The sequence below is a fragment of the Trachurus trachurus genome, assembly GCF_905171665.1.
Source record: "Trachurus trachurus genome assembly, chromosome: 16".
In the NCBI taxonomy this organism is placed as follows: domain Eukaryota; kingdom Metazoa; phylum Chordata; class Actinopteri; order Carangiformes; family Carangidae; genus Trachurus; species Trachurus trachurus.
The window spans coordinates 31,279,428-31,304,297 of NC_139902.1; the positions used below are offsets into that span (position 1 = coordinate 31,279,428).

Here is a 24,870-nt window from a genome sequence, read left to right on the forward strand (position 1 = left end):
TTAGTTAAAGGGATAGTTCAACATTTTGGCAAATTTTGGCCATAATCCCTATAGCCATAGCAGTAGGTTTGTTACCTTTAATCGTCGGTGCAAGTTGTTTTTAGAACAGCGGAGCAGAGCCGTGAGCTGTTGGTTTCCCTCTACAAACTCATCAAATACACAATCCAACAACTCCACAACGCTCTGGTGGACAAGTTGTGACCTGCACATTCACCACGCTATGAGATAATAACACAACGTTACCAGACAGAGTTGTTTTAGAGGTAAATTCATGCAAACCGTTGATGTGCGTTGCCTTCAGGGACAGTTTTTCATCATCAGTCTCTGCATTTCCCTCTAAAACAACTCTGTCTGGGTAACGTTATGTTATTATCTCATAGCGTGGTGAATGTGCAGGTCACAACTTGTCCACCAGAGCGTTGTGGAGTTGTTGGATTGTGTATTTGATGAGTTTGATGATGAGGGAAACCAAGAAATCCCATAATGAGCCTCCGTAGCGTAGTTCTGAGCAGCTCACGGCTCTGCTCCGCCGTTCTAAAAATAGCTTGCACCGACAATTAAAGGTAACGAACCTACTGCTATGACTATAGGGATTATGGCAATGGGCCAATTTGCACAAAATGTTGAACTATCCCTTTAAGAGGAGGAGGGGGAAGGGGGAGGGGCTTCTCATTAGCACCATTGTGTTCTGTAGTGACTAATTGCTGCCTAATTAAAGTCCAGAGCTGCTCGCCGCCGCCGCTGCTCGTTAGTCACCGCCACGTTTTCATTATTTGGTTTGAGGACGAAGGAAGTAGAGGAAGATGAGGAAGCGGCCGATGGATCGCCGGCTCGATTCCTCCTCCTCAGTCGCTGCTGTCGTCTTCGTCGTCGTCGTCCGACAGGTTGTTGAACTTGGCGCCCGGCCGGCTGCTGATGCTGTCCGAGCGCGGCGCGAGGCTGCCGGCCGTCAGCTGCACGAAGCAGAACTCGCACACGCGCACGGGCTTGGACGACTGGCTGGGCAGCAGGAACTTCTTCTCCGAGCACGGCCCGCACACCACGTAGCCGCACTTCCTGCAGTGGTGGCGCCGGCTGACGGGCGTGAACTTCACCTTCTGGCAGCGCATGCACACCGCCGCCTCCGAGTCGGGCACCCACACGGCCGCGTGCTCGCCCGTCGGGGCCTTGCCGCTCTTCTGCAGCAGGTCGCCCACGCACTTCCCTATGTGGTTCATCCACTCGGACTTCTCGGTGGCGGTGGCGGCGTACACGGCGAAGGACTTGGTGGGCGTCTTGATGAGCCAGCCGTTGCGCAGGTCGCCCTCGTCCGGCACCGTGTCGATGGTGACGCTCTCCAGCGGGATGATGTGCTGCTTGTTGTACTTCTTCTTCTGGATGACGATGTTGCCGTAGACCAGGATGTCGTTGAACAGGAAGAACTGCCGCGCCTTCGGCTTCTTGCGGCACAGCTTGGTGAGGACGCCCTCGCCGATCAGCACGCGGCCGGGGATGGCGAGCGGCTGCCCCGCCGCGCCGAAGCAGCTCTCCACCACCGCGATGCGCTTCGAGTTGGCCTCGCTGTTCGCTAGCCGGTCCACCATCTTCACCTCGCCTGCAGGGAAACACACGGAGAGACAGAGGTTCAATCTGAAGCTCTTCAACCATTGGCTCTCAGACCCTGAAGCCCCGCCCCCTTTTTAACCCTTAGAGGTCTGAGCCTTTTTTTTATTTTCCCCTTTATACACCACATTAAAAAATGTTTACCATACCCATGTTTGGTATCTTTTTGTTCAGCACAACTTCATCCGAAAGATTTGACTATTATTTTTTCACTTTAAAGCAGAAGTAAGCAGAATATTTGTATTAAAGGCCCCATGCTGTGCACTTTTCTCTGGGTTTATTTCCCTAACAAGATGTATCATTGGTTTTGAGTACCTGTGATCTGCTTAATATCGTTTCTACTGCCCCTTTCTGTTGCCTCTTTCTGGAGCTCTAGCAGGCACAGGTCATTTGACCAATCAGAAGAGAGAATGAGAACCTCTCCTCTGATTGGCTGACTGTTTTTGAGTGGCCAATAACAGGCAAGTAACTGAAACCTAAGCTGCATTCATAAAAATTGAAAAAAAACAAAAAAACAACTGGTCACGGTGGGCGGAGTTACCTTGTGTGTGACATCACAGAAAGGAGGAAGTGCTATCTGCTCGTCTTAAAGAGACAGTTCCTACAAATGGGCGGTGTGTGTTTCTCCGTTTATGACCAGTTTGATGCATGGGGCAGTATATACGTGGCCCAGAGACCTCCCCAAGCACCAAAAAATAACCAAAATCACATTTTTCATGCCATGGGGCCTTTAAGATAAGTTTTAAATAGTTATATCTTCCGACAGCAATCACTTCTATAGAGTGTTTGGTCTGAAACACGGGTCTGTCAGTCACTCTGCTCTGCTCTGAGCCGAGGAGAAAACTTTCTTTGTATCCTACAACCTTTATCCAATGAGGAGAGAGAACGGCATAAAGGGGCGGTCCTCTCTGTGTGTGCAGCCAAGGGATGCGCGTGAATGTGGTGACGTAGGGACGAGGACCAATAGATCCATGACGAGGGCGGGGACTGCTAACTCCATCGGCTGACAGGAAGTTAGCCAAAACCACCGGATCGCTTACTTCTGCTTTAACCAACTTTATTAACATTTTGGGCCCAAAAATACACACTTATCTGCTGATTCCACCACTTTTTTCTTGTTTTGTAAAATGACAAATACACTATATGGAAAGAAATGCAACATCTGCCCATCCCAAAATATTTCTGTACTATCAAATTAAAACTCATCATTTCTCTGTTCTACATTGTCAAAGTCAAACAAAAACGAGAGTTTCACATCTGCACTTTCCAGTGAAGTTGACAGCAGAGCTCCTGGTGACCTTTTTTTTTTTTTTTTTATTATGGTGCTTTGAAAATGTCATGTGAACTTTTGTTTTTCAGTAAAAAAAAAAAATAAGACCACAGTAGCCCCCTAACTTAAAACTTTTGGAGCGAAATCAGATAATTTATGGGCGCATAACATAAATCGACTTGCAAAGCAAATATTCACATTTACTTTTCACCTGTAATGACAGATACCAGATTCTCTGAGTCACCGCTTCCACGTTTTACAAAACAAACAGCTAATTTACTGGTTGCACATGCGCAAGCAGATGAAAAACGTACTTGCACCCTCAAATTTTAGGGGCATTAGCCTCCATTTAGGGGCAGTCTGGAGCTCTGTATTTATAAATCACAGTCAAACTCTTAAAGGGATAGTTCAATATTTTGGCAACTATGAGATAATAACAGGACGTTACCAGACAGAGTTGTTTTAGAGGTAAATTCATGCAAAACCATGATACGCGTTTCCGTCGGGGGCAGTTTTTCATCAAGCAGTCTCTGCAATTACCTCGAAAACAACTTTGTAGCTCTAAAAATAGCTTGCATCGACAATTAAAGGTAATGAACCTACTGCTATGACTATAGGGATTATGGCAATGGGCCAATTTGCCAAAATGTTGAACTCTATCCCTTTAAATTGGCGCACGTGAGGCAGAGACAGCGCTTTGCCCCGCCGATATGGCACCTATAAAAGGTCAGGGGAACGCCCTTGATAAATATTCATTCATATCAAATTCATGATGGCCCCAGAGCGGAAAAGAGCCAAGAACAGAAAGAAATTCCACACTGTGTGAAGAGGAATTACTGGACCGGCCTGACCAACTCGACCGGATGTGCTGGCTCAGGCCTCGGGGTTCCTTTTTTTTTTTAAATACAAAACATCTTCTGTACTGTGTCTTGTTTATTGTGACATGCACAGAATTGGCTCTGATGCATCAGGCCAAGCGTTGGGCCAAGAATTAATCCTACGTATTTAGTTGGGCCGCATTTGGCATTTTAGGGTCGGCATTTAATTTTCAGGCCCCTTGAGAAGTCTAGCTCTGCCTCGCCCCCACAGATATAAAGCTGGCAGGAATAACTGGAGAACGGTGTGATCACGGACCCTCGGGGGTTAAAGAAACTTAGAAAGGAAGTGGATGTTTCTCCATCATGAAAAACCTCTTTTCTTTTCTTTCTTTAAAATGTCTCTAATCAACATCATCAAAACCATTGCAGTTTTCCCTATTTTAATAACTAATAATAATAATAATATTATTATAATAATGACTCATGTTCATATTTCTAATGTGCAGATTACTTTCTCAACTCATTAGTGACTCATTTGTCCATGAAAAAAAAACCATCCAGCAGCTTAAACTCCGTCGTTAAACTAATTAATTCATTTCATGTTTTCTTAATTCAGCTGTAAATCCACAGGAGGAGAGAGAGAGAGTTTATAATGTAGCTCCATGAATCATCCACACGGCCGCTGATAATTAACCAGGTTATAGAAACAACCTAATTACACCTTTACATAACAACACAGCACCTTCTGCTTTTATTTTGAAACTTTAAATGAAACATGTTCCCATTGGCTGCTTCTAAAAGTTTAATTTTCCACCTGCAGCTGAGATCAATGAAACTGCTCCGGCTTTTTATTCCAACAACGTCTTCATTTGTTCTTCTACTGAAGAAAAACCTCACATATGAACGGGTTATTCATCTTTTTTTTTTCCCATGATGCATCTCCTGAACGCAGCATGATGTGATTTTACAGAACGAATCTGAACATGTGATTCCTCTGGTCACTGAGGAACGAGGAGAAACTCGATGGAGGTAAAATCCATTTCCATAGTTTATATAATGATTCAGATCTCCTCCTCCTCCTCTTCCACCTCGGGATGAATAGATAAATTATCTTTGGTCCAAACCTTCCCATCGTCTACACAAGTCACACCAGGAATCAGGATTTAAACGGTGGCTCTTCTCTCTCTCTCTCACGCTCTGACACCGGCACTAAAGTTATCCAATCAGATTCCACCGTGAATGTCCATTTTATTCTTCCTATATACTAGGTTCACATTATGTATTTATACGATAACCTTTGCAGAGGAGTAGCTTGACTATATGTATCATGCATTCACTATTTTGACCATAAAAATACAATCGTTTCATAATCTGTGTGCCTCTGCTACTAATGATTTACATGACTTTTGCAGTTGCAGAAAGACCTTGCAGATAAAATCTGTTTGCACCAAGCGAGGTTGTATAATCTGCTTTAAAGGGATAGTTCAACATTTTGGCAAATTGGCCCATTGCCATAATCCCTATAGTCATAGCAGTAGGTTCGTTACCTTTAATTGTCGGTGCAAGCTATTTTTAGAACGGCGGAGCAGAGCCGTGAGCTGCTCAGAGCTACGCTACGGAGGCTCATGGGATTTCTTGGTTTCCCTCATCAAACTCATCAAATACACAATCCAACAACTCCACAACGCTCTGGTGGACAAGTTGTGACCTGCACATTCACCACGCTTTGAGATAATAACACAACGTTACCAGACAGAGTTGTTTTAGAGGGAAATTCATGCAAAACTGCTGATGCACGTTGCCTTCAGGGACAGTTTTTCAGCAAGCAGTCTCTGAATTTGAATGAATGAATCCCATGAGCCTCCGTAGTGTAGCTCTGAGCAGCTCGCGGCTCTGCTCCGCCGTTCTAAAAATAGCTTGCACCAACAATTAAAGGTAACGAACCTACTGCTATGACTATAGGGATTATGGCAATAATCCCTATAACTATCCCTTTAACGTAAGAAGCATTAGAAATTGGAATCTGATTTGTGGGGAAGATTGACAGCCCTAATACGAGCTAAAACTAAAACGATGAATGAATGAATGTTTTGTCTCTGTTTGTTTACATCGCAGAGAGGATCCTCCTGCTGCATTTGATTGAGTCTTTTCAAAATAAGACGCTCTCTCTCTCTCTCTCTCTCTCTCCAACCACTTTACCCTCCCTGTGTTTCTCTCTGATTACTTTCATGGTCCATCACAGACCTCGTGTCCTCGTGTCCTCTCGTCCGTCTCAGGGTCACGACTCTGGGCGACTAAAAGGCGACGGAGGTTTTTCTTTTTTTTTTTTTTTACCACTTAACGTTCAGATATTGGATGTTCTCGCTGCTCCATCTCTGTTCTTAAATCTAAATCTAAAAACACATTTTCTTTGGCCTCGCTCAACATCGTCATCATCTTCCTCCTCTCAGTTTATTGTTGTGGTTGATGGGTTCCTGTCTGTTTTTACTCTCTCACCCAGACACAACAAGACTTCACTTCCTGTTATACACAGAGGAGGGAACATATAGAAGAGCAATTTAACCCATGTCTACAGTAGCATTAGTCAACAAACAGGAAACCTTCTATCTGACTCTATTATGGTCTAGGGACGTCACGATTATACATTTTCTTGGTACGATTATTGTAAGAGAAATAATCACGGTATTGCGATTATCACGATTATTATGCATTAATTAATTTCTCAACACAATGAATGTGTAAAATCAAATATAGTCAAAATATAATTAAATTACTTGCTGTTTACACAAAATATCTCAAGTTTCTATTAATAGATGACCAATTATTAACCCCCCAGTGGAAGTGTTTGAAATATACAGGTCATAAATTGTCATCTATCCCAAATGTTTATGTTTATTTTAACCATTTTTTGTTTTGTTTTGTTGTTTTTTTAAATTACAAATGACACGCTAACGTTTAAATTCCCACCAATTCCTTGTTATGTTAGTTAAATGGACCAGTATCTGTGCATTTACTTTTATTTTGGCGCAGATCTGCCAATATGGTTCCAATATCATCTTTTTCTGAAAGTAACGATATTTAGGAACCTTTACGATTAATTAACTGTGGCGTTTAATACCACGATTAATTGTGAAAACAAGTAATCGTGACATCCCTATTATGGTCTGTATCGGAGCTTATTCAGTCACTGTATCAGATGGTTTTAGCTGTATTAGTGTTTCACTGTTGTTTCTATTAGTCGTTATTTTCTTGGTCTTTTAATTAACATCATTGTTTAATAAATAATATATAATATAAATAAATATATTTGTGGAGTTTCTGATCATTTTAAACAATATTTTCACTGATTAATGGAGGAATAATTAGTTTATTAGTTGATAACGTTAATATGAAAATAACAGAGACTAATACAGTGACGTTTTCTAGCAGCTGAAGGTCGACGGCTCGTCGTCTGTAAAGACTCAGACGTGTGTGACTCGACCTGAACGACAGATGTGAAAACAGATGTGAAGGAGAAAAAAAAAACTAACGACACGATCACAGTGTGATTGAACACAGAGAGAGAGAGAAAGAGGAGGAGGAGAGAAAGAGGGGGAGGAGGGAGAGAAGAGAGAGAGTGATTTGGAGAAAAGAAAGAGGGAGGAAGAGAGGAGCAGAAAAGTGAGAGAGAAGAGAGGAAGAGAGAGAGGGTGGGGGAGAGATGGTTGAGAAGAGCGATGGGAAGAGACAAAAAGAGGAGAGGAGAAGAGAAGGAAAGAGGAGAAGAAGAGAAGAGGAGAGAAGAGAAGAAAAGAGGAGGGGAGGCAAGAGAAGAGAAGAAAAACAAAGAGAGGGGGAGAGAAGAGAAAAGGAGAGAAGAGAAGAGAAGAGAAGAGAAGAGAAGAGAAAAGAAGAGGAAGAAGTGAGGTGAAAGAGAGAGATGGGGAGCTATAGATAGAGAGAAGAAGAAAGATAGAGGAAGAGAGGGGCAGAAACATGAGAGAGAAGAGAGGAAGCAGAGGCTTGGGGGGGAAGAGAGAGAAAAAGAAGAGAAAGAGTGGAATGGAGAGAGAGATAAAGAGAGGAGTGATAAAAGGGGATTAGAGAGATAAAAGACTAGAGATAAAAGAGAGGAAAGAGGGAGAAGAAAGAGGAGAGGAGAGAGAAGAGGAAGAAGTGAGAATAGAGAAGAAAAGGAGGGGAGAGAAGAAAAGAAAACAGAAGAAAAGAGAGGGGGAGAAGAGGAAGAAGTGAGGTGAAAGAGAGCGATAGGGAGCTAGAGATATAGAAGAGGGAGTGATATGGAGAAAAGAAAGATAGAAGGAAGAGAGGGGCAGAAATATGAGAGAGAAGAGAGGAAGAGAGGGAGAAGGGGCTTGGGGGGAAGAGAGGAAAAAAGAAGAGAAAGAGTGGAATGGAGAGAAAGAGAAAGACAACAGAACAGAAGAGGGAGAAAAGAGATATAAAAGAAGTGAGCAGAGGAGGAAAGAGAAAGAGGAGAGGAAGAAGTGAAGTGATGAGGGAGCGAGAGATAAAGAGGAGAAAGAGAGCAGAAGAGGAGAGCAGCTCCTCCTCCTCCTCCTCCTCGGAGCAGAGTGATGACCTCACAGCTTCAACTTTAACTCAGTTGAATCGCTGCACTGTAATAACCACTGTTTAAAATGTAATCAAGTACAAATACTCAGTTACTGCACCGATACTGAATCATCATGAATTCTGTCTTTTACTTCTCTTTTTGTTACTACAAAATAAAATCTGAATAAAAAAGTGTCAGACTGCAGCAAATCAGGTTTAACGAATCATTACAGGCGAATGCAACAGTGAGTGTTCGATGTCAGGACTCATCTGACCAGATTTCAGTATTTTTATTGTGTTTGGTGCTTGAATTTGAAGGCGTCGTGCCTGGAAAGTCCTGGAAAAGTCTTTGAATTTACACTTTTAGCAGTGGTGGGAACCTTTAATTACTGTTTCATTGTCAGAAAGCCGCAATAAAGCATTTCAACTTTACTTTAAAAGGAGTTATATATGTAAGACTGAGGCCAGAACTGTTGCTGCGGTCAAATTCAACACACTGCCGGCCGTGACGCTGCAGTAAGAGAAGGAAATGCAGCAGATAAATCTGTATAGATGCACTGGGAAAACAGATCATTGTGCAAAAAAAAGCTAAAAAGGTGTGTGTGTCCAGGAGAAAATAAATCACTCTGACATAGTACTGATATTCTGACTAAATAATAGGGGTGGGAATTTTTTACTATCTCACGATTTGATTCGATTCTGATTTTTGGGGCAACGATTCGATTCAAAATGGATTTCTGCTTCAGTCTGTCGGTGTTAAAGGATCCTCATGATCTACTCCAGTCTGCTCTACAAGACAGAATGACTAAAGTGTCTTTTTCACATTTATTGAGTTTTAAACATTTATCCATGCTTAGATGGAATTGTTGAAACTGTTGCATAAAAGCAATATCACATATTGCTTAAGTAACAAAATTAAAAGTGCCTCTTTATTAGAAAAAATAGTGCAGTGAAACATGCTGCCTTTTAAATTCTAAGGAAATTGAGGCAGACAGCCCGCAGATTTGTTTCATTTTTTTATTTTTAAAAATCAACTTTGGGACATTTTATATCGATTCTGAATCGTATTAAATGAGGATTGCGATTCTTATGTGAATAGATTTTTTGGCACACCCCTACTAAATATAACATCTGTATAATATGTGTGCATCTTAAACTCTTATTAACCACCTGATATTTTGATATCTACAGTGTTTTGATCAATACTGAAGCACATTTAACACAGAGAATCACATTAGATCCTTCAGTAGAGTCCAGTGTTGGTTTCAGTCACTTTACACCAGCCTGTGTAGTGTGTGTAGTCAATGTGTGTAGTGTGTATAGTGTGAAGTGTGTGTGTAGAGTGTGTAGTGTGTGTAGTGTGTATATTTATAACCATGTGTGAAGTGAGGATGTGTAAAACTGATGAGCCGTCGGCTTGACTGTGACTTTACTTTCAGCTCATTGTCTAGTTTGTCTAGTCTGTTTGTTTTTCTTTCTGCCTGACACTACAACCTCCTCCTGTCTGTTCTCAGAGAAAACATCTGTAAACATCTGTAAACAGCAGCAACAGCAGCAGCAACAGCAGCAGCCTGCCTCCCAGATGTTGCTCTGTGAACGTGGCGCCTCAGAAGAAGTTGTGGCCGGTTTTAACAAACAGGAGCAACTGGGTTGTTTGGTTGTTAGTCTGTGGGTGGACGACGGCTCCAAAACACAATCAAGAACCAAACAAAGTGGAACAGAGAGAAAACAAAGCAGAGGTGTGATGATGATGATGATGATGATGAAGATGACCCCCCCTCCCCTCTTCCTCCCCCCTCCTCCTCCTCTTCCTCCTTTTATTAAAGAAAAAGCCAGTGAGCTGAAACTGATGCTAATTACCCAGGATGCTCAGGCAGCTCGGGCCAAACTCCCCAGTGATCTGCACATTAATGACCCAGAGGGAGGAGGCACCGAGGGGGGGGGGGGGGGGGGGGGGGGGGGGGGGGCAGGGGGGTGGGCAGTGACATGACTGTTAGAGAGAGAGCTGGACCACCAGAGAGAGAGAGAGAGAGAGAGGGTGAGAGACATTACTCCAGACTGGAGGCTCTGAAGCTACGACGACGTGAGCTTTGTTTACTGTGTCACCACTGAATCAGCTGCTGTCGTCCTGTTGGATCAACCAACAACACAACAAGATCAAACATCTATCAGTAGAACCTTCCTCTTGTGTTAGGGTCGGCACAGATGTGTTTTTTAGGTTTTTAATGCATAAAAGTAACACATTAATGTGTTTATTGCATCAAAGATTTTTCACTTTGTCAGGGAACTCTATTTAAACAAATAAAATACTTTTTTCCCCCACAAAATTCTAAAATGCTCTGGTTAGAATTATGACATTTGAGTTGTGACCTTTTGCCATTTTTGTGAATGTATGAAGTGTCTGTCCATAGAAACGTCTGTTTTCAGATTGTGCCTGTTGTGCGTGTTCTTAGCTTTTATATTTGTTTACTTTTTATCTGGGACCTGAGTACAATTTCGTTCTGTCATGTCTAACATGAAGTGGAATGACAATGAATGACTTTGAATTTGAACTTGAACTTTGAACTTGAAACCAACCTTTTCATGGATAAGGAAGCCTGACCATGTAACCAAGAGATGAGAAACAAATAGGATGATAAATACTTGTTTTTAGTGTGTTTTACAGCTGATTCAAAACTGACCCTAACAACAGACGGTGGCAGAAAACTAACACAAGATGAAGGGTGTCAAACTCAATCAGGCAAGGGGCCAAAATTTTAAAAACAAAGTATGTCGCACTGCGGGCCAGACAAGAAAACTGAACTGTGATGTCAGAAAAGGGTTTAAAAAGATAACAAACAAGACACAACATACATTTAGCCTGGTTTTCTGCCATTTTGCACCGTACCAGATACTTGGCATCTTTTCTTGGCTGCATTTATGTTCAGGGTTCGGTCCTGAGCTGAGTGGAGCTGTGATCAGTGAGAATGTGGGGTTTATCCTATTAGATATCACAGAGTTTTCCTGCATAGAGACTTGCAAACACTAGACCACATCTCAGTCTCATTTCAGACTTATTAAGGCCCTTTTTACACACCGTTCACATATTTTTCGGGCTGGTAATGTTGCGCGTCAATATTATTTTTCAAACTCTGGTGTTTATCATAGGTCATTTTTCACACAAACCGCAAATGTTACGCAGTGAAAATGCAACATAATGTATATATATTTTTTGGATTGAGGTTGATTTTTTCTGAGCTTTTGCCCGGCGACTAAATGGAAAGCAGGAACGTCACAACTATTCCTGCACGATATCAGCTAAATGTCCGATGTGTCTTCAATATTGTGATGATGATATGTTGACGATATGTTAAGAAGAGTGGAAAGCTTGCGATACTGTAAACAAACTCCAAACATTATAAGTCGACTAAAAAGAAAAAGTTGTGTCAGAACAAATATGACGATTGATATTGATCAGATATTGATCAGACCCAGTGGTTCTGGCTAACGTAAACAAAGTGCTGTTGAATACGTGAGAGATAATCACTGAGTAGTCGTGTGTTATACAGGTTTAACAGGTCTGTTGCATATTTGCATCGCTGCTGGTTTGAACAGTTTGATGCAACATATTTCTTGTCTTTTATTCGCTACGTCCCAGATGTTTCGGGTTCAGGTAAAAGAATAATATCACACACTTGAACTCCAGATGAGATGAAGTGTTTTTAAAGTTTCCTGGAAATGTAATCGCTGTGATCAGAGAGAGAAAAGGTCTCAGGCTTTAATCTGAATTTTGTTGACTTCAGAAAATAATTGCTGATTTCCTGGAGTCTCCCTGAAACACTCTCCTCATTAAAAATTATTTATTCATGGTTTTGTTTATTATTTAAAACCTTTAACACCTCATAAAGTTTAATTGTTGCTCGCCTCTAAACGAGCTGCACATTGTCACAAGTTCAGCCGACCTGCTGCAGTTTTTCATTTTATCTTTACTTTTATTTAAACTGGAGTCTCTAAAGACGAGTTCTCTGTTTTACTGAAGGCACTGAAGGCATCGCAGAGCAGATTAGAGAAATATTAAAACACCAATTAAACAACTGGATCTATATAACTCTGGTGTTCTGCCACATTATGTCGGTGGTTATTAGATTATATTGTTTTGGTGAATCATTGATTAATGTTTAGTCTTTAAAGGGATAGTTCAACATTTTGGCAAATTGGCCCATTGCCATAATCCCTATAGTCATAGCAGTAGGTTCGTTACCTTTATTTGTCGGTGTAAGCTATTTTTAGAACGGAGGAGCGGAGCGGCAGGCTGCTCAGAGCTACACTATGGAGGCTAATGGAATTTCTTGGTTTCCCTCATCAAACTCATCAAATACAAAATCCCAAAACTCCAAAACGCTTTCGTGGACAAGTTGTGAGCTGCACAATCACCACGCTATGAGATAATAATAGAACGTTACGAGACAGAGTTGTTTTAGAGGGAAATTCATGCAAAACCGCTGATGCGCGTTGCGTTCAGGGACAGTTTTTCAGCAAGCAGACTCTGTATTTACCTTGAAAACGGCTCCGTTTCGTAACGTTCCATTATTATCTCATAGCGTGGTGATTGTGCAGGTCACAACTTGTCCACGAAAGCGTTTTGGAGTTTTGGGATTTTGTATTTGATGAGTTTGATGAGGGAAACCAAGAAATTCCATTAGCCTCCATAGTGTAGCTCTGAACAGCCTGCCGCTCCGCTCCTCCGTTCTAAAAATAGCTTACACCGACAAATAAAGGTAACGAACCTACTGCTATGACTATAGCGATTATGGCAATGGGCCAATTTGCCAAAATGTTGAACTATCCCTTTAAAGGCAGAAAATTGCAGAAAAATTAACTTATTTTGTTCAATTTACAGTTTTAAATAATAAAACTATCCAATGCTCAGTGATATGAAACATTTAAAGAGGCATTTTGAATTGATTAATATTAATATATCAATTAACTGAAATCACCTGAGGCCCCCAACGGTTTGATATTTAACATTTTGCAAACAAGTGATAATTGCAGTAACATTTTACAACATCTGTTCGACATAATAAGATCAAGTTCTCCGTCTGTTCGTCTCACTTTAATTTGATTTTTGAATATTTATGAGTCAGATCATAATACTACGCCGTATCCCTTTAATTAATATTAACATGAATGAGCTGCCTCGTGTTGTTCTTTACTCTCTGGTAATGTGAGGATTAGACTGTAGGAGCTGCTGCAACAAAACAACACGGATTTGCATTTTTATCCTCAATCCCCCTTCTTCTTTTTACTCCAGCTGCTTTAAAGGGATAGTTCACCCAAAATTGAAATTGCTCCGTGGCTTCTCTGAGTTACAGGGGGTCTCGGCGTAGCAGTGCATGTCCATATAACGGTTGCAAATGGATACCAACTGTCTTTGTAACAAAAAGACACACCAAAAAACATCCAAATACCTCCATGCTGCTCGTATGTAATGTCCGTCTTGTATTGAAGCCCCGAAATGCGAAACTGTCCCCGAAAAAAATAAAATAAGTCTATATTTCAAGCTTGTTTTGTAGCGGAAGCTTCTCGAAGCTCCTCTTCCCAGTTTGTCCAAATTTGACGAACCGGGAAGAGGAGCTTCCGCTACAAACAAGCTTGAAATTTAGACTTATTTTATTTTTTTCGGGACAATTTCGCATTTCGGGGCTTCAATACAAGACGGACATTACATACGAGCACTTTTTGAGGTATTTGGATGTTTTTTGGTGTGTCTTTTTGTTACGAAGACAGTTGGTATCCATTTGCAACCGTTATATGGACATGCACTGCTACGCCGAGACCCCCTGTAACTCAGAGAAATTTCAATTTTGGGTGAACTATCCCCTTAATCCAGCTCTAAGTGGTACCGACACACTGATCGGACTCCATCATCATCATCATCATCATGTACCGATGATAAGCAGCTGCTGCAGGGGCAGGAAATGAACGGCTGCAGGTAGAACAGCTCTGGTCCAGACACCTTGGGTTCGATGATTAATTCATCAGCAGCGATGCCCTGCTCTCTCTCCTCTCTCTTCTCTCTTCTCTCTCAGCTTACAGGCGTTCGGTTCGGTGCCAGGACAGAACCAGATTAAAGCTGCGGCCAACAAAAGAGAAGCGAGGGAATCCTCCACAACAAAGGTGGTGAAAGAGAAAGAGAAAGAGAAAGAGAAAGAGAAAGAGAAAGAGAAAGAGAAAGTCACAGACAGAGTCAGGAGGAGAAAACACCTCTCTGACTCTCATTACTTCAGGTGCAACGTTTTGTGCAGGTAAAACCAAACCAGCGGATTCCTGGGACAAAATGTTTCTCTGTAGATTCTAGGAAATCTCTTACTGTGCGTTCACACCAAAAGCTTGTCAAAGTGTCAAAACGCCGGAAGTCAGTTCATTTTCAAATCATGAGAGCCCGGCAGGGATTTTAACCCTCTGATTCCCTCCCAAAAAAGTTCGGGCCATAAATGTCCTCTAAAAACAACTGCTCTAAAAATATATCGGATAAATATTTTTTTCAGATTTTTCAGCACATATCTTTCAATCAACCTCAGTTCTTATCAAAACTATTAACTCATTGAGTGCCAGCCCTTTTATAAAATGGTCAGTGCCATGTGCCAGCGTTTCGGGGCATTTTGAGTAATATTTTAAGACCAAGAGAATATTTTGTATTATGACTCTGAAAACACAAAATAGCTCAAAGGAAAGAGGAGACTCTCTATTTAACTAGGGAAAAACCATTTGTTTGTACCTTGTTCCATTCTTAATTTATCTTAAGTTGAATAGAGCCTGGTTGCACCAAAAAGACCACTTTTTTTCTAGAAAGCTGAGAAAAATGCATTTTTGTGAAAGAGAGTCTCTCAAGACAAACAGTGATTTATCCGTTTTAATTTTGGCTTCAGAAACATGTAAGACATCTGAAAATTTCATTTCACATGTTTTTTCATTGTAGCTACAAAAAAAAAAAAAACTAAAATACAACAAGTAGGAGTCCTACTATGCAGAGTGATGCCTGCTCTCCTACTCCTCCTGCAGTTGCTGCCCCCTCACCCTCTCCTAACCCCCTCCTCCCCCCTCCCCTCACCCCCTCTCTGCCCCTCCCCTCTCCTACTTCTCCTCCTGCTGCTTCCCCTCGTCTCTGAAGGAGGGAGGGAGACGTCATGGCGTCTTCAGCCTCTCTGCTGGACGCGGCCGCGGCAGCGACTCACCGCGCTGATCTCTCGGTTCGTCGTCACGACGTCGGTTTACAGCAACTGGTGAAACTGACTCCGCGATCCGCTTTCGCTTCGGCATTTCGGTGCTGATCATCTAGATCAGTTTACCTTTCCTGCCTCCTCCGATCACTTCATGCTGGAGCTATGCTAATAGCATCCGTGGCTAAGCTTTCCTCCAGCTCCACGTTACACTTGTTCCAGGCTCTGCCCGTCGTTTTCCTCTAGAAATAGAAACTCTTCCCAACTTTTTTATCTCTGTACCGATCGCACTCGTCTTCTCCTTCCTCTTCACTTCTTGCTCTGATCTACAGTCTTCTTCGTTCTACACATCCCAGAAGCCCCAAAATTACTCACAGTGTGCGCAACAGCGTCCCCATTTACCAGCCGCAGAAAACTGCATTTGACGTATATATACGTCAATGGCACTCAAGCGTTGGATTTTGATTGACGTATATATACGTCAATGGCACTCAATGAGTTAAATATTGTATTTTCTTCTTTGGTTTTTAATTTTTTCATTGGCAATATAATAAAGCGTGTGCTGAAATTTTGAAGAAAAAAAAAAGAGGCTGATTGAGACAGGAGATTTTTCAGACCCTTGGATATGTCAAAGATTAGTAACAAAACTGATTTTGATGCATTATTAGTTATTTTGTAGTTCGTCAAATTTTGAAAATGTACATAAAATTAAGCTTCCTGACCAAAAATCATGCCGTTTGAGGTCATACAGTGAAAGTTCTGGCCAAAAAATTAGTGAACATTTCCCTCTTTGGACAAAAATGTGCAAAAAGTGTAGCCTAACAGAGGGTTAAAATTGATGATTTCTCTTGAGAAGATGTTTGCGAAGCCGTTTGTTCTGTTCTGACGTCTTGCACACACTCACTTTGCTCTTCTGATTGCAATGATGGGATGGTCGCCATTGTTGGTTACAGCCTGCAGCAGCTTTGTTGCGTTTCCGGCTCATCCCGGTGCATGACGTACTGTACATGACCACTAAACGTTATCGACTGGGTTTATAAAGGCAGAGCCAATCGTTTTAAACTATTCACCTACCAGGAAGTAAATATTTCTCAGTGGAGAGCGGTTCGGACCAGGCCAGGAAATGTGGGGATTTATGGTTGTGCATGAACTGTTGAGCAACAAGCTGAGTTTATGGTCAACATCAGGGGTTAATAATAACCCAACCTGAGCTGAGCTGAGCTGTGGGGGTTTGATTTATCGCTCAGTGTTGGATTTCAGCCGCTGATCTCAGCCCTGCTACAAATCATGTCTTATATACTGATCAATTCACATCAACTCTTTATCTATTTGTTGCTGCTTTTATATCCTAACCAACAATTTTTGCTTTGTCATCTTCTCTAATTAAGTTTTTAATATGTATCATTTGCAAACTAAGACATTCCTTTCCTCCTATGATGCCTCCTTTGAATTGTTTCTATCTCTTTTAATTGGTCATATTACATCGTGCCAAAGTTCTTGTGTTGCTGTTTTATTCCCCAACATCCAGAAACCATCAGTGAAACAATCCACGTGGGGTCTGCCCGAGCTGAAACGCCCTCTTGAGTCTGATCATGTACAATGAATCAACATTTCAACACTGAAACATAAAGCAAAGTCGAGCTGCAGCAGGTGAACCAGCTGGTACCGACCCAGCTCGACTCTGGACCTGTTCAATTTAACATTAAGAGTCAAGAGAGCAACAAACTCCTCACATTATGAATTCCTTATGAAAAAAGTTTTGAAAGAAAAATGTTGTTATGGATGAATCTTGGAGAGGACACGGCTCACGGCATTAATAACGTATGTATCATATATAACGTACCTGTTTCAACTCTATTTCAACTCAATTCAGTGTAATAGTAAAAGTTAAATCTATGGAAGCCTGTTACTGCCAATAAAAGAATATAAATATCCTCTAGGTGAATCATAACATTTTTAATCTCATAATTGTGACTCTTTGTCCCAATGTCACCATTTTAAGAATTTTGTATCCAAATATGATTTTCAATCTCATAATTATGGCTATTTACGTCATAACGTTGACCTTTTATCTCATAATTCCAACCTGTAATCTCAAAATTATGACTTTTTATTTCATAAATTTACTTTTTTTCTCAGAAGTATGAATTTTGTAACTATTAATGATTTTTTATCTCATAATTTTGACATTTATTTCATTATTTTAACCCTATATCTCATAATTATGACTTTTTATGTCATAATTTTGACTTTTTATCTCAGAATTATGACTTCTTATTTCATAATTTCAATTTTGTATCTCACAATTTTGAATTTTGTGTCTATTTATGACTGTTTTTTTTTTTTCTCTCATTAATGACTTTTTATGCCATAGTGTCACTTTTTTCCCCCCAACAGTTTCACACTTGATCTCAAAATTATGACTTTTTATATCAAAACCCTGACTTACCTTGAGATTATCTATTCTCCTTCACTGGTGGAAACAGGCTTCCATGTAAAATCAGCGACCTGAAAAGAAAAGAAAAGAAATGTTTTGTTTTATAAAACATTGTGAGAGAACTGTGAACAAAAAAGAGGACATTGGGGTATTTTCATATCTTCAACATGAGCGACAGTAATAAAACCTCCAGCGTGGCCACACTGGGAGGCCTGGGAGGGAGGGAAGGAGGGAAGGAGGGAAGGAGGGAGGGAAGGAGGGAAGGATGAGTCATCTCAGCTTAAGGGAGAGAGAGAGCCACGATGACAAAGACGGGGAGTGAAGAGAGACAGAGAGTTTCTGTGGGCAGTAAACAGCAAACCACTGACACAAGGACGCCCATTTACCCCGAGGGGGGTAACGTGAGGGCAGATGCTGTCGAGGATGAGGCCGTGTCAGTGTCAGTGTCAGTGTCGGTTTCTAAAGCTGCTGCTGCTCTGGTTTTACAAGGTAAATAAGTGGCACCACGTAGAAAAAACAAACTAACTTTATAAAGAAAGAGGTCAAGTTGAAAAGCGAGGTCGACACCGCGGATCCAGTTCAGACTGAGCAGAACCTGATCCGCATGAATGACTTCACAAGAACAGACGAGAGACAGAGGAGATGGAGCACAGTCAGAGTCGAGGGTAATTAAACCAAAATTAAACATGCAGTCGACCTGAGACGACCTGGTGACACCACCAACACCAGAACCAGAACCATATAGGTAGATGTTTGTATTAAAGCTCCATACAGTATAAAGTAGGGCTGGGACGATATGCTTTTCTCCCGATTTGATTCTTCTACGATTTATTTGGATGGCGATTCTACGATATTGCCGATTCTCTCGATTTTTATTCTGCATTTTTAACATTTATCTGCACACAAATACTGTAGGAGCCTATAAATTAACATACTCCATTATAAAGTGAACTTAAACCCTTTTCAAAACCTGTACTCTCTGTATGTAAAAACGGCTAACAAATGCACATTGCACAATATTAAAAAAAAAAATATATATATATATAGGCTATATTTTTTTAAATCGTCAAAAAAGATATCGCAATATTTATGTGAATCGATTTTTTCTCCCACCCCTAGTATATTATTATTATTATTATTACAGTATAAAGGTAGATGTTTGTATTAAAGCTCCATACAGTATAAAGGTAGATGTTTGTGTTAAAGCTCCATACAGTATAAAGGTAGATGTTTGTGTTAAAGCTCCATACAGTATAAAGGTAGATGTTTGTGTTAAAGCTCCATACAGTATAAAGGTAGATGTCCATGTGTAGTGTGATTATAAAGCAGCTCTAGGTTCTATATTAATACTGTGAAAGTATCAAAGCCTCAGTCCACAGAGAAATGCACACAGCCTGTATTCAGAAACTGAGCCTTTAAAAACCAGCCGTCAGGACTTCCTGTCACTTTGTGATGTCACAACTAAGCCCCGCCCCCTCACCACCTGGACCCACCATCAAACTACTTTGCAGGATTTTTGGTTTCTCTGAGTGTTTTATTCTGAAATTTACTCTGTTTTTTTTATTGGACCACTTTAGAAAACATCCAGCCAATCAGAAGAGAGGCCCTCCTCTTTTCTGATTGGCTGACACCGGCCTGTTGTTACTAGAGCTCCAGAGAGAAGAAATTGAGATGGTTTTTAGATTTTCTCATGGATCAAAACTTCAAATAAAACACAGAAAATATGAATGTTGAGTCTCATTCTTCACAGTCTGGACCGCAGATGGACGGGTCGACTTCGTCCTGCTGTTCATGTGGTTAAAAACAAGTTTTCCCAGAGTTCCTTCTTTGGTGTGAAAGCAGTATAAAAAAAAGGAGAATAATTCACAGCGAGGGGGATTAACTTTCTTCATGCCACCTGGCTGAGTGTTTAATGACTTTACCACAGCTGAGACTGAAGTAAAGCAGAGATGAAGCCTCCTTCCTATCAGCTCACGACTGACCTCAACACGCCACCTCATCACAACGTGTCAACAACATCCCGTCAGTCTACACACACACACACACACACACACACACACACGGGATTACACAGTGGCACTGCAGAGTATGAACACAGATAAAGGGATTGGAGGTTAATCTGGTGTTGAGAGAGGATGGCGTGAAAACTGAGCTGAACGTTCCTGCTCGTTTAAAAAAAAAAAAAAAAAAAAAAAAAAAACTCATTTTGTGAGCTGGTTATCAAAACAAACATTATGGTGCTTTAACACTCACACAAATAAAAAAGTCTGAAAAAAAAGCTTCTGCTCAACTTTGTATGAAAAAATGTATAATTACCAAAAAAATAAAGAAGAAAACAATCAGGATTACCAACCAACAAATATTACATTCATGCAACACAAGAGCAACACAATGTTTTATCATTAACGTGCAGCCTGGTTGGTTGGTTGCACTTTGGTCACTAAGTAAACACAACAACAGCTCCTGTCATTTGTCCAGTCTGAACTCTTTATTCACCTCCGTTTGGCTGCAGGCAAACTAACTCTTTGTTTCCCCAGAGAATATGGGGAAATCTTTTTAATTAAACGTACATGTCGGTTCAACATGCAGAAGGCAGCAGGACAGGACTGGTACCGTCCGTGTTAAACCCTCGGCGTGTTTTTACCTGCACCTCAACTACCTGGATAAGTGAGGTTAATCCAGTTTCCAAACCTTTCTCCCAACTGGATAAAACCAACCTGGTTATTATGTCTGTCAATGAGAACACGCTCCTGTTAAAACAAGTTAGGAATAGGGATGCACCGATCCGGCTTTGTGTCAGTCCCAATGCCGATAGCTGGACTTGGAGTATTGGCCAATACACAATACCGATCCAATACCACTGCTGAATTCAACCCTAAACTGTACACCTTGCCATGTGGAAGACAGTGAAGGCATCAGGGCTCGGCTCTAAAGGGATAGTTCAACATTGCCCATTGCCATAATCCCTATAGTCATAGCAGTAGGTTCGTTACCTTTATTTGTCAGTGCAAGCTATTTTTAGAACGGCGGAGCAGAGCCGTGAGCTGCTCAGAGCTACGCCACGGAGGCTAAAGGAATTTCTTGGTTTCCCTCATCAAATACAAAATCCCAAACTCCAAAACGCTCTGGTGGACAAGTTGTGACCTGCACATTCACCACGCTATGAGATAATAATGGAACGTTACGAAACTGAGCCGTTTTAGAGGTAAATACAGGGTAAATACAGAGTCTGCTTGCTGAAAAACTGTCCCTGAAGGCAACGCGCATCAGCGGTTTTGCATGAATTTCCCTCTAAAACAACTCTGTCTGGTAACGTTGTGTTATTATCTCATAGCGTGGTGAATGTGCAGCTCACAACTTGTCCACAACAGTGTTTTTGAGTTGTTGGATTGTGTATTTGATGAGTTTGATGAGGGAAACCAAGAAATTCCCTTAGCCTCCATAGCATAGCTCTGAGCAGCCTGCCGCTCTGCCGTTCTAAAAATAGCTTGCACCGACAATTAAAGATAACAAACCTACTGCTATGACTATAGCGATTATGGCAATGGGCCAATTTGCCAAAATGTTGAACTATCCCTTTCACATTACTGTCCTAACTTTGTAAAACATTGTTGCTCTGTGTTGTCATGGATCAGTCCCATTAGCCAACACCCGATCTAGCCATTTAGTTAATATCTGGAATAATATCCGATCTTAATATCGGATCGGTGCGTCCCTAATAACAAGATAATTGTCACCTGAAAGTAAAGTTTGATATCTCAAGAAATCAATGGGACTGTATCTGTATCTTTTATTTCTTATTTATTTATTCCCCTAATGTTGTTGTTGCAATAAATCTGCATCTTTGTTTAACGATCATTGGTACTGATTATTATTAAGATTACATCATTTAAATTGAATAGTTTGGTAATACTCTGAGTATTGAATTATGCTAAAAAAAAAAGAAGATAGATTTGATGGGCGTAGGAGGGTTTTTAAGCTGCAGGAGAACTTGATTTGGAAGTTTCTTTTGACTTTTTTAAGTAGGCCACCTCTGCAGTTTGAGCTGTTAGGATTAATCAATAAGTTTATATAATATATAGCATTAAAGTGAACTAGTTCGGGCTGTGGGCTGAAAGTTCAACGCTTAAAATAACAGACAATTTTCACGTCCTGACGTTCTATATATAAAAAAGAATTAGCATATTAACCACTGAGTCACACCGACTGACTTCAGCTCCACCAGAGCCGGTGACGTCCTTCACAGAGGAAACTACCAGTTGTCGTTGCTGTTTTGACTTTCACTTTTTAATCTAGGCCAACAGTTCCTCCACCAGGACCTCCCTGCTAAAAGAGGAGACATATAATTATGATGTTATTTCCTTCCTTTCCTGCTGAGAGTCTGATGTTAGAAAGCTGCTTCCCAGAAGCCACAGGGACAGTTCATGTCCTATCTGATAACTAAAGGATCTTTCCGGACTCAGGACTGAGAATGACGGAGGGTTTTCCCCACAAACACAACAACTGACAAAACCCTCATCGACCTTTACAAACCTTAAGAGACCTCTACAGACCTTTAGAAACAGTTGCAAACCTTACAGACCTTTAGAAACCTTTTGAAACCATTAGAGAACTTTACAAACCTACACAGACCTACCTTTAGAAAACTTTAGAGACCTTTACACACCATAACAAAACCTCAAGAGACCTTTAGAACCTTAAAACACCTTTGGAGACCTTTAGAAACCTTAACAAACCTTTAGCAACTTTACAAACTTTCAGAAACCGTTACAAACCTCTACAGACCTTTACAAACCTCTAGAACCCGTTAAACCTTTACAGACTTTTAGAAAACTTTAGAGACCTTTGTACACCGTAACAAAACCTTAAGAGACCTTTAGAACCTTAAAATACATTAGGAGCCCTTTAGAAACCTTAGCAAACCTTTAGCAACTTTACAAACCTTAAGAAACTGTTGCAAACCTTCACAGACCTTCACAAACCTCTAGAACCATTTACAAACCTTTAAAGACCTTTACAAACCTTTACAAACCTCTAGAAACCGTTACAGACCTTTACAAACCTTTATAGACCTTTACAAACATCTAGAACCTGTTACAAACATTTAGAGACCTTTACAAACCCTTAGAGACCTTTACAAACCTTTATAGACCTTTACAAATCTCTAGAAACCCATTAGAAACCTTTAGGGACCTCTACAAACCCTTAGAAACCGTTACAGACCTTTGCAGACCTGTCTGAAACAGAGAAAAACATTTTTTCTCAGCTCATCACCAAGCAGCCTCTGGTGACATAAACAGTGAGGGGGTAGGAGCAGATTAGAAGCCACAGTGATGTGGGGGCAGGTCCAGGGTTGTAATCAGAGTAATAACAGACCAAACCTCATGAGAAGTGACAGTTGAGCTCCTCTCAGGCACCAAAACACTGGCTTTGCTTTTCCTCTTCTCTAATGCACCGCCTGTGTAGCTGTTTAGACTGTAAGACGGGGAATAATTACCACCTCAGCTACAATACCTTAATGGTCCCATTAAGAGGCAGAAAAGCGCCTAAAACAAACACTTGCTCCAGAAAGATCACATACAAACAGTGGCACAGAAGGACAGTCATTAATTATACGACCACACAAAGCTCTTAAGGCCTCGTCTTCAGCAGCTGACCTAAACAGACTCTTCCAGCGGCCGCTGCCTCCTCCTGACCTCAGCTGTCTTTAAGTGCTGACCGGCGCAGTGATTAACCGCCTTCCCCTTTTTAAGGTCGCACGCTGACGTCGGCAGAAACTCCACTTCCAGGAGACACGGGGAAACTTCCAGAGGAAAAGTTGTTGCTGGTCTGACGTCAGCGCTGAGCCACAGAGACACCACCGATATTTAGTCGCTTCCTTATGTTGATGTTTACATTTACAAATAAAGTAGCTCAGGACGACCACAATGACTACACCCGATGAACAACAATGCTAAGACGCTAACGCTAAGGGTCTCTCTCCGTCATCTCAGTCTCAATGTTAGCGGAGAAGAAACTGATGCTGCAAACTCGGCAGGTGGTTTCATGTAGAAACAATGTCCTGTCATTGGTGGATCCACTGGAGAGAAATACTGGGTGTTGTGTTCATCCAGTTTGTGGTTTTATCTCATTTCTATAGGTTTGGACTGTAGGAATGTATCATTAGTAGGGGTGCACCGAAAGGCATTTTTTGGGCCGAAGCCGAATACCGAATAAAATCAAAACGCTTGGCCGAATAACCGAATAATACCGAATACTGAAAGTGGTTATAAAGTTTTTAAATAAAATATTTTTTTAAACTTAATTTTCAAAGAAAGTAAATGTTTATTGACTATTCTGACAGTTTTTGAATATTCCAGTTGCCGTTGCTCATCAAAAAAGCACAAGAAGTTAAATAAAGTTTTTCATTTATATCGGCCCATTGTGAGTGCTGAAAGATCTATGCAAGTACACTCCAAAAAAACCCAAGTGTCTTTTCAAACAGTGGTTCCTAACCTTTCTTGGTCAGATTTTTTTTAATTCATCAATTAGGCTGCTAGACATTTCAGGCGACCTCATTTGAATTTCAGGCGACCCCACGTGGGGTCCCGACCCCAAGGTTGGGAAACACTGTTTTAAAAGACGTCGGCCACGGACGGAGTTGGCGACATGCTGGGACGAGGAGCTTTCGTTTTAACTGCTGCAGCCGTCTCTCCCTTTCGTAGCCTACTCAGCATGTTGTTGTTTGGTTTTTAAATGATTCCTACAGGAACGCGGTCCCCTCACTTAGTCCTCTCAGTGGCCGTGTCTCCGCTGCAGACAGGACGCACCGGCACCGGGCTCTTGGAGCGACGTGCAACGGTGCGTGCGGTCGCTGTGCAGCTTCCCCCCACTGCTCTTGTTGCTGTTGTTTTTCCAGCAGTAGGAGTCACCTACTAATAAAGCTCCATGAAGTTTAAGCTGCCGTTTCCATCGTCGCGCGATCGCGTATTTATCAGACTTTTTTTTTTT

The 24,870-nt window shown here is 41.3% G+C and overlaps 1 protein-coding gene across 1 annotated transcript in view; it reads right to left on the bottom strand.

Moving 5' to 3' along the window:
* Window positions 1-525: 525 nt before the first annotated feature.
* plekhf2 (pleckstrin homology domain containing, family F (with FYVE domain) member 2) overlaps window positions 526-24,870 on the bottom strand; it is a 42,524-nt gene continuing 18,179 nt past the window's right edge. Inside the window, exons 2-3 of the mRNA XM_083989365.1 lie at window positions 17,893-17,951; window positions 526-1,594 (exon numbers count right to left, since the gene is read on the bottom strand). Coding sequence (XP_083845491.1) covers window positions 846-1,583 — 738 coding nt within the window. The 5' untranslated portion in view covers window positions 1,584-1,594; window positions 17,893-17,951 and the 3' untranslated portion in view covers window positions 526-845. The remainder of the gene's footprint in view (window positions 1,595-17,892; window positions 17,952-24,870) is intronic.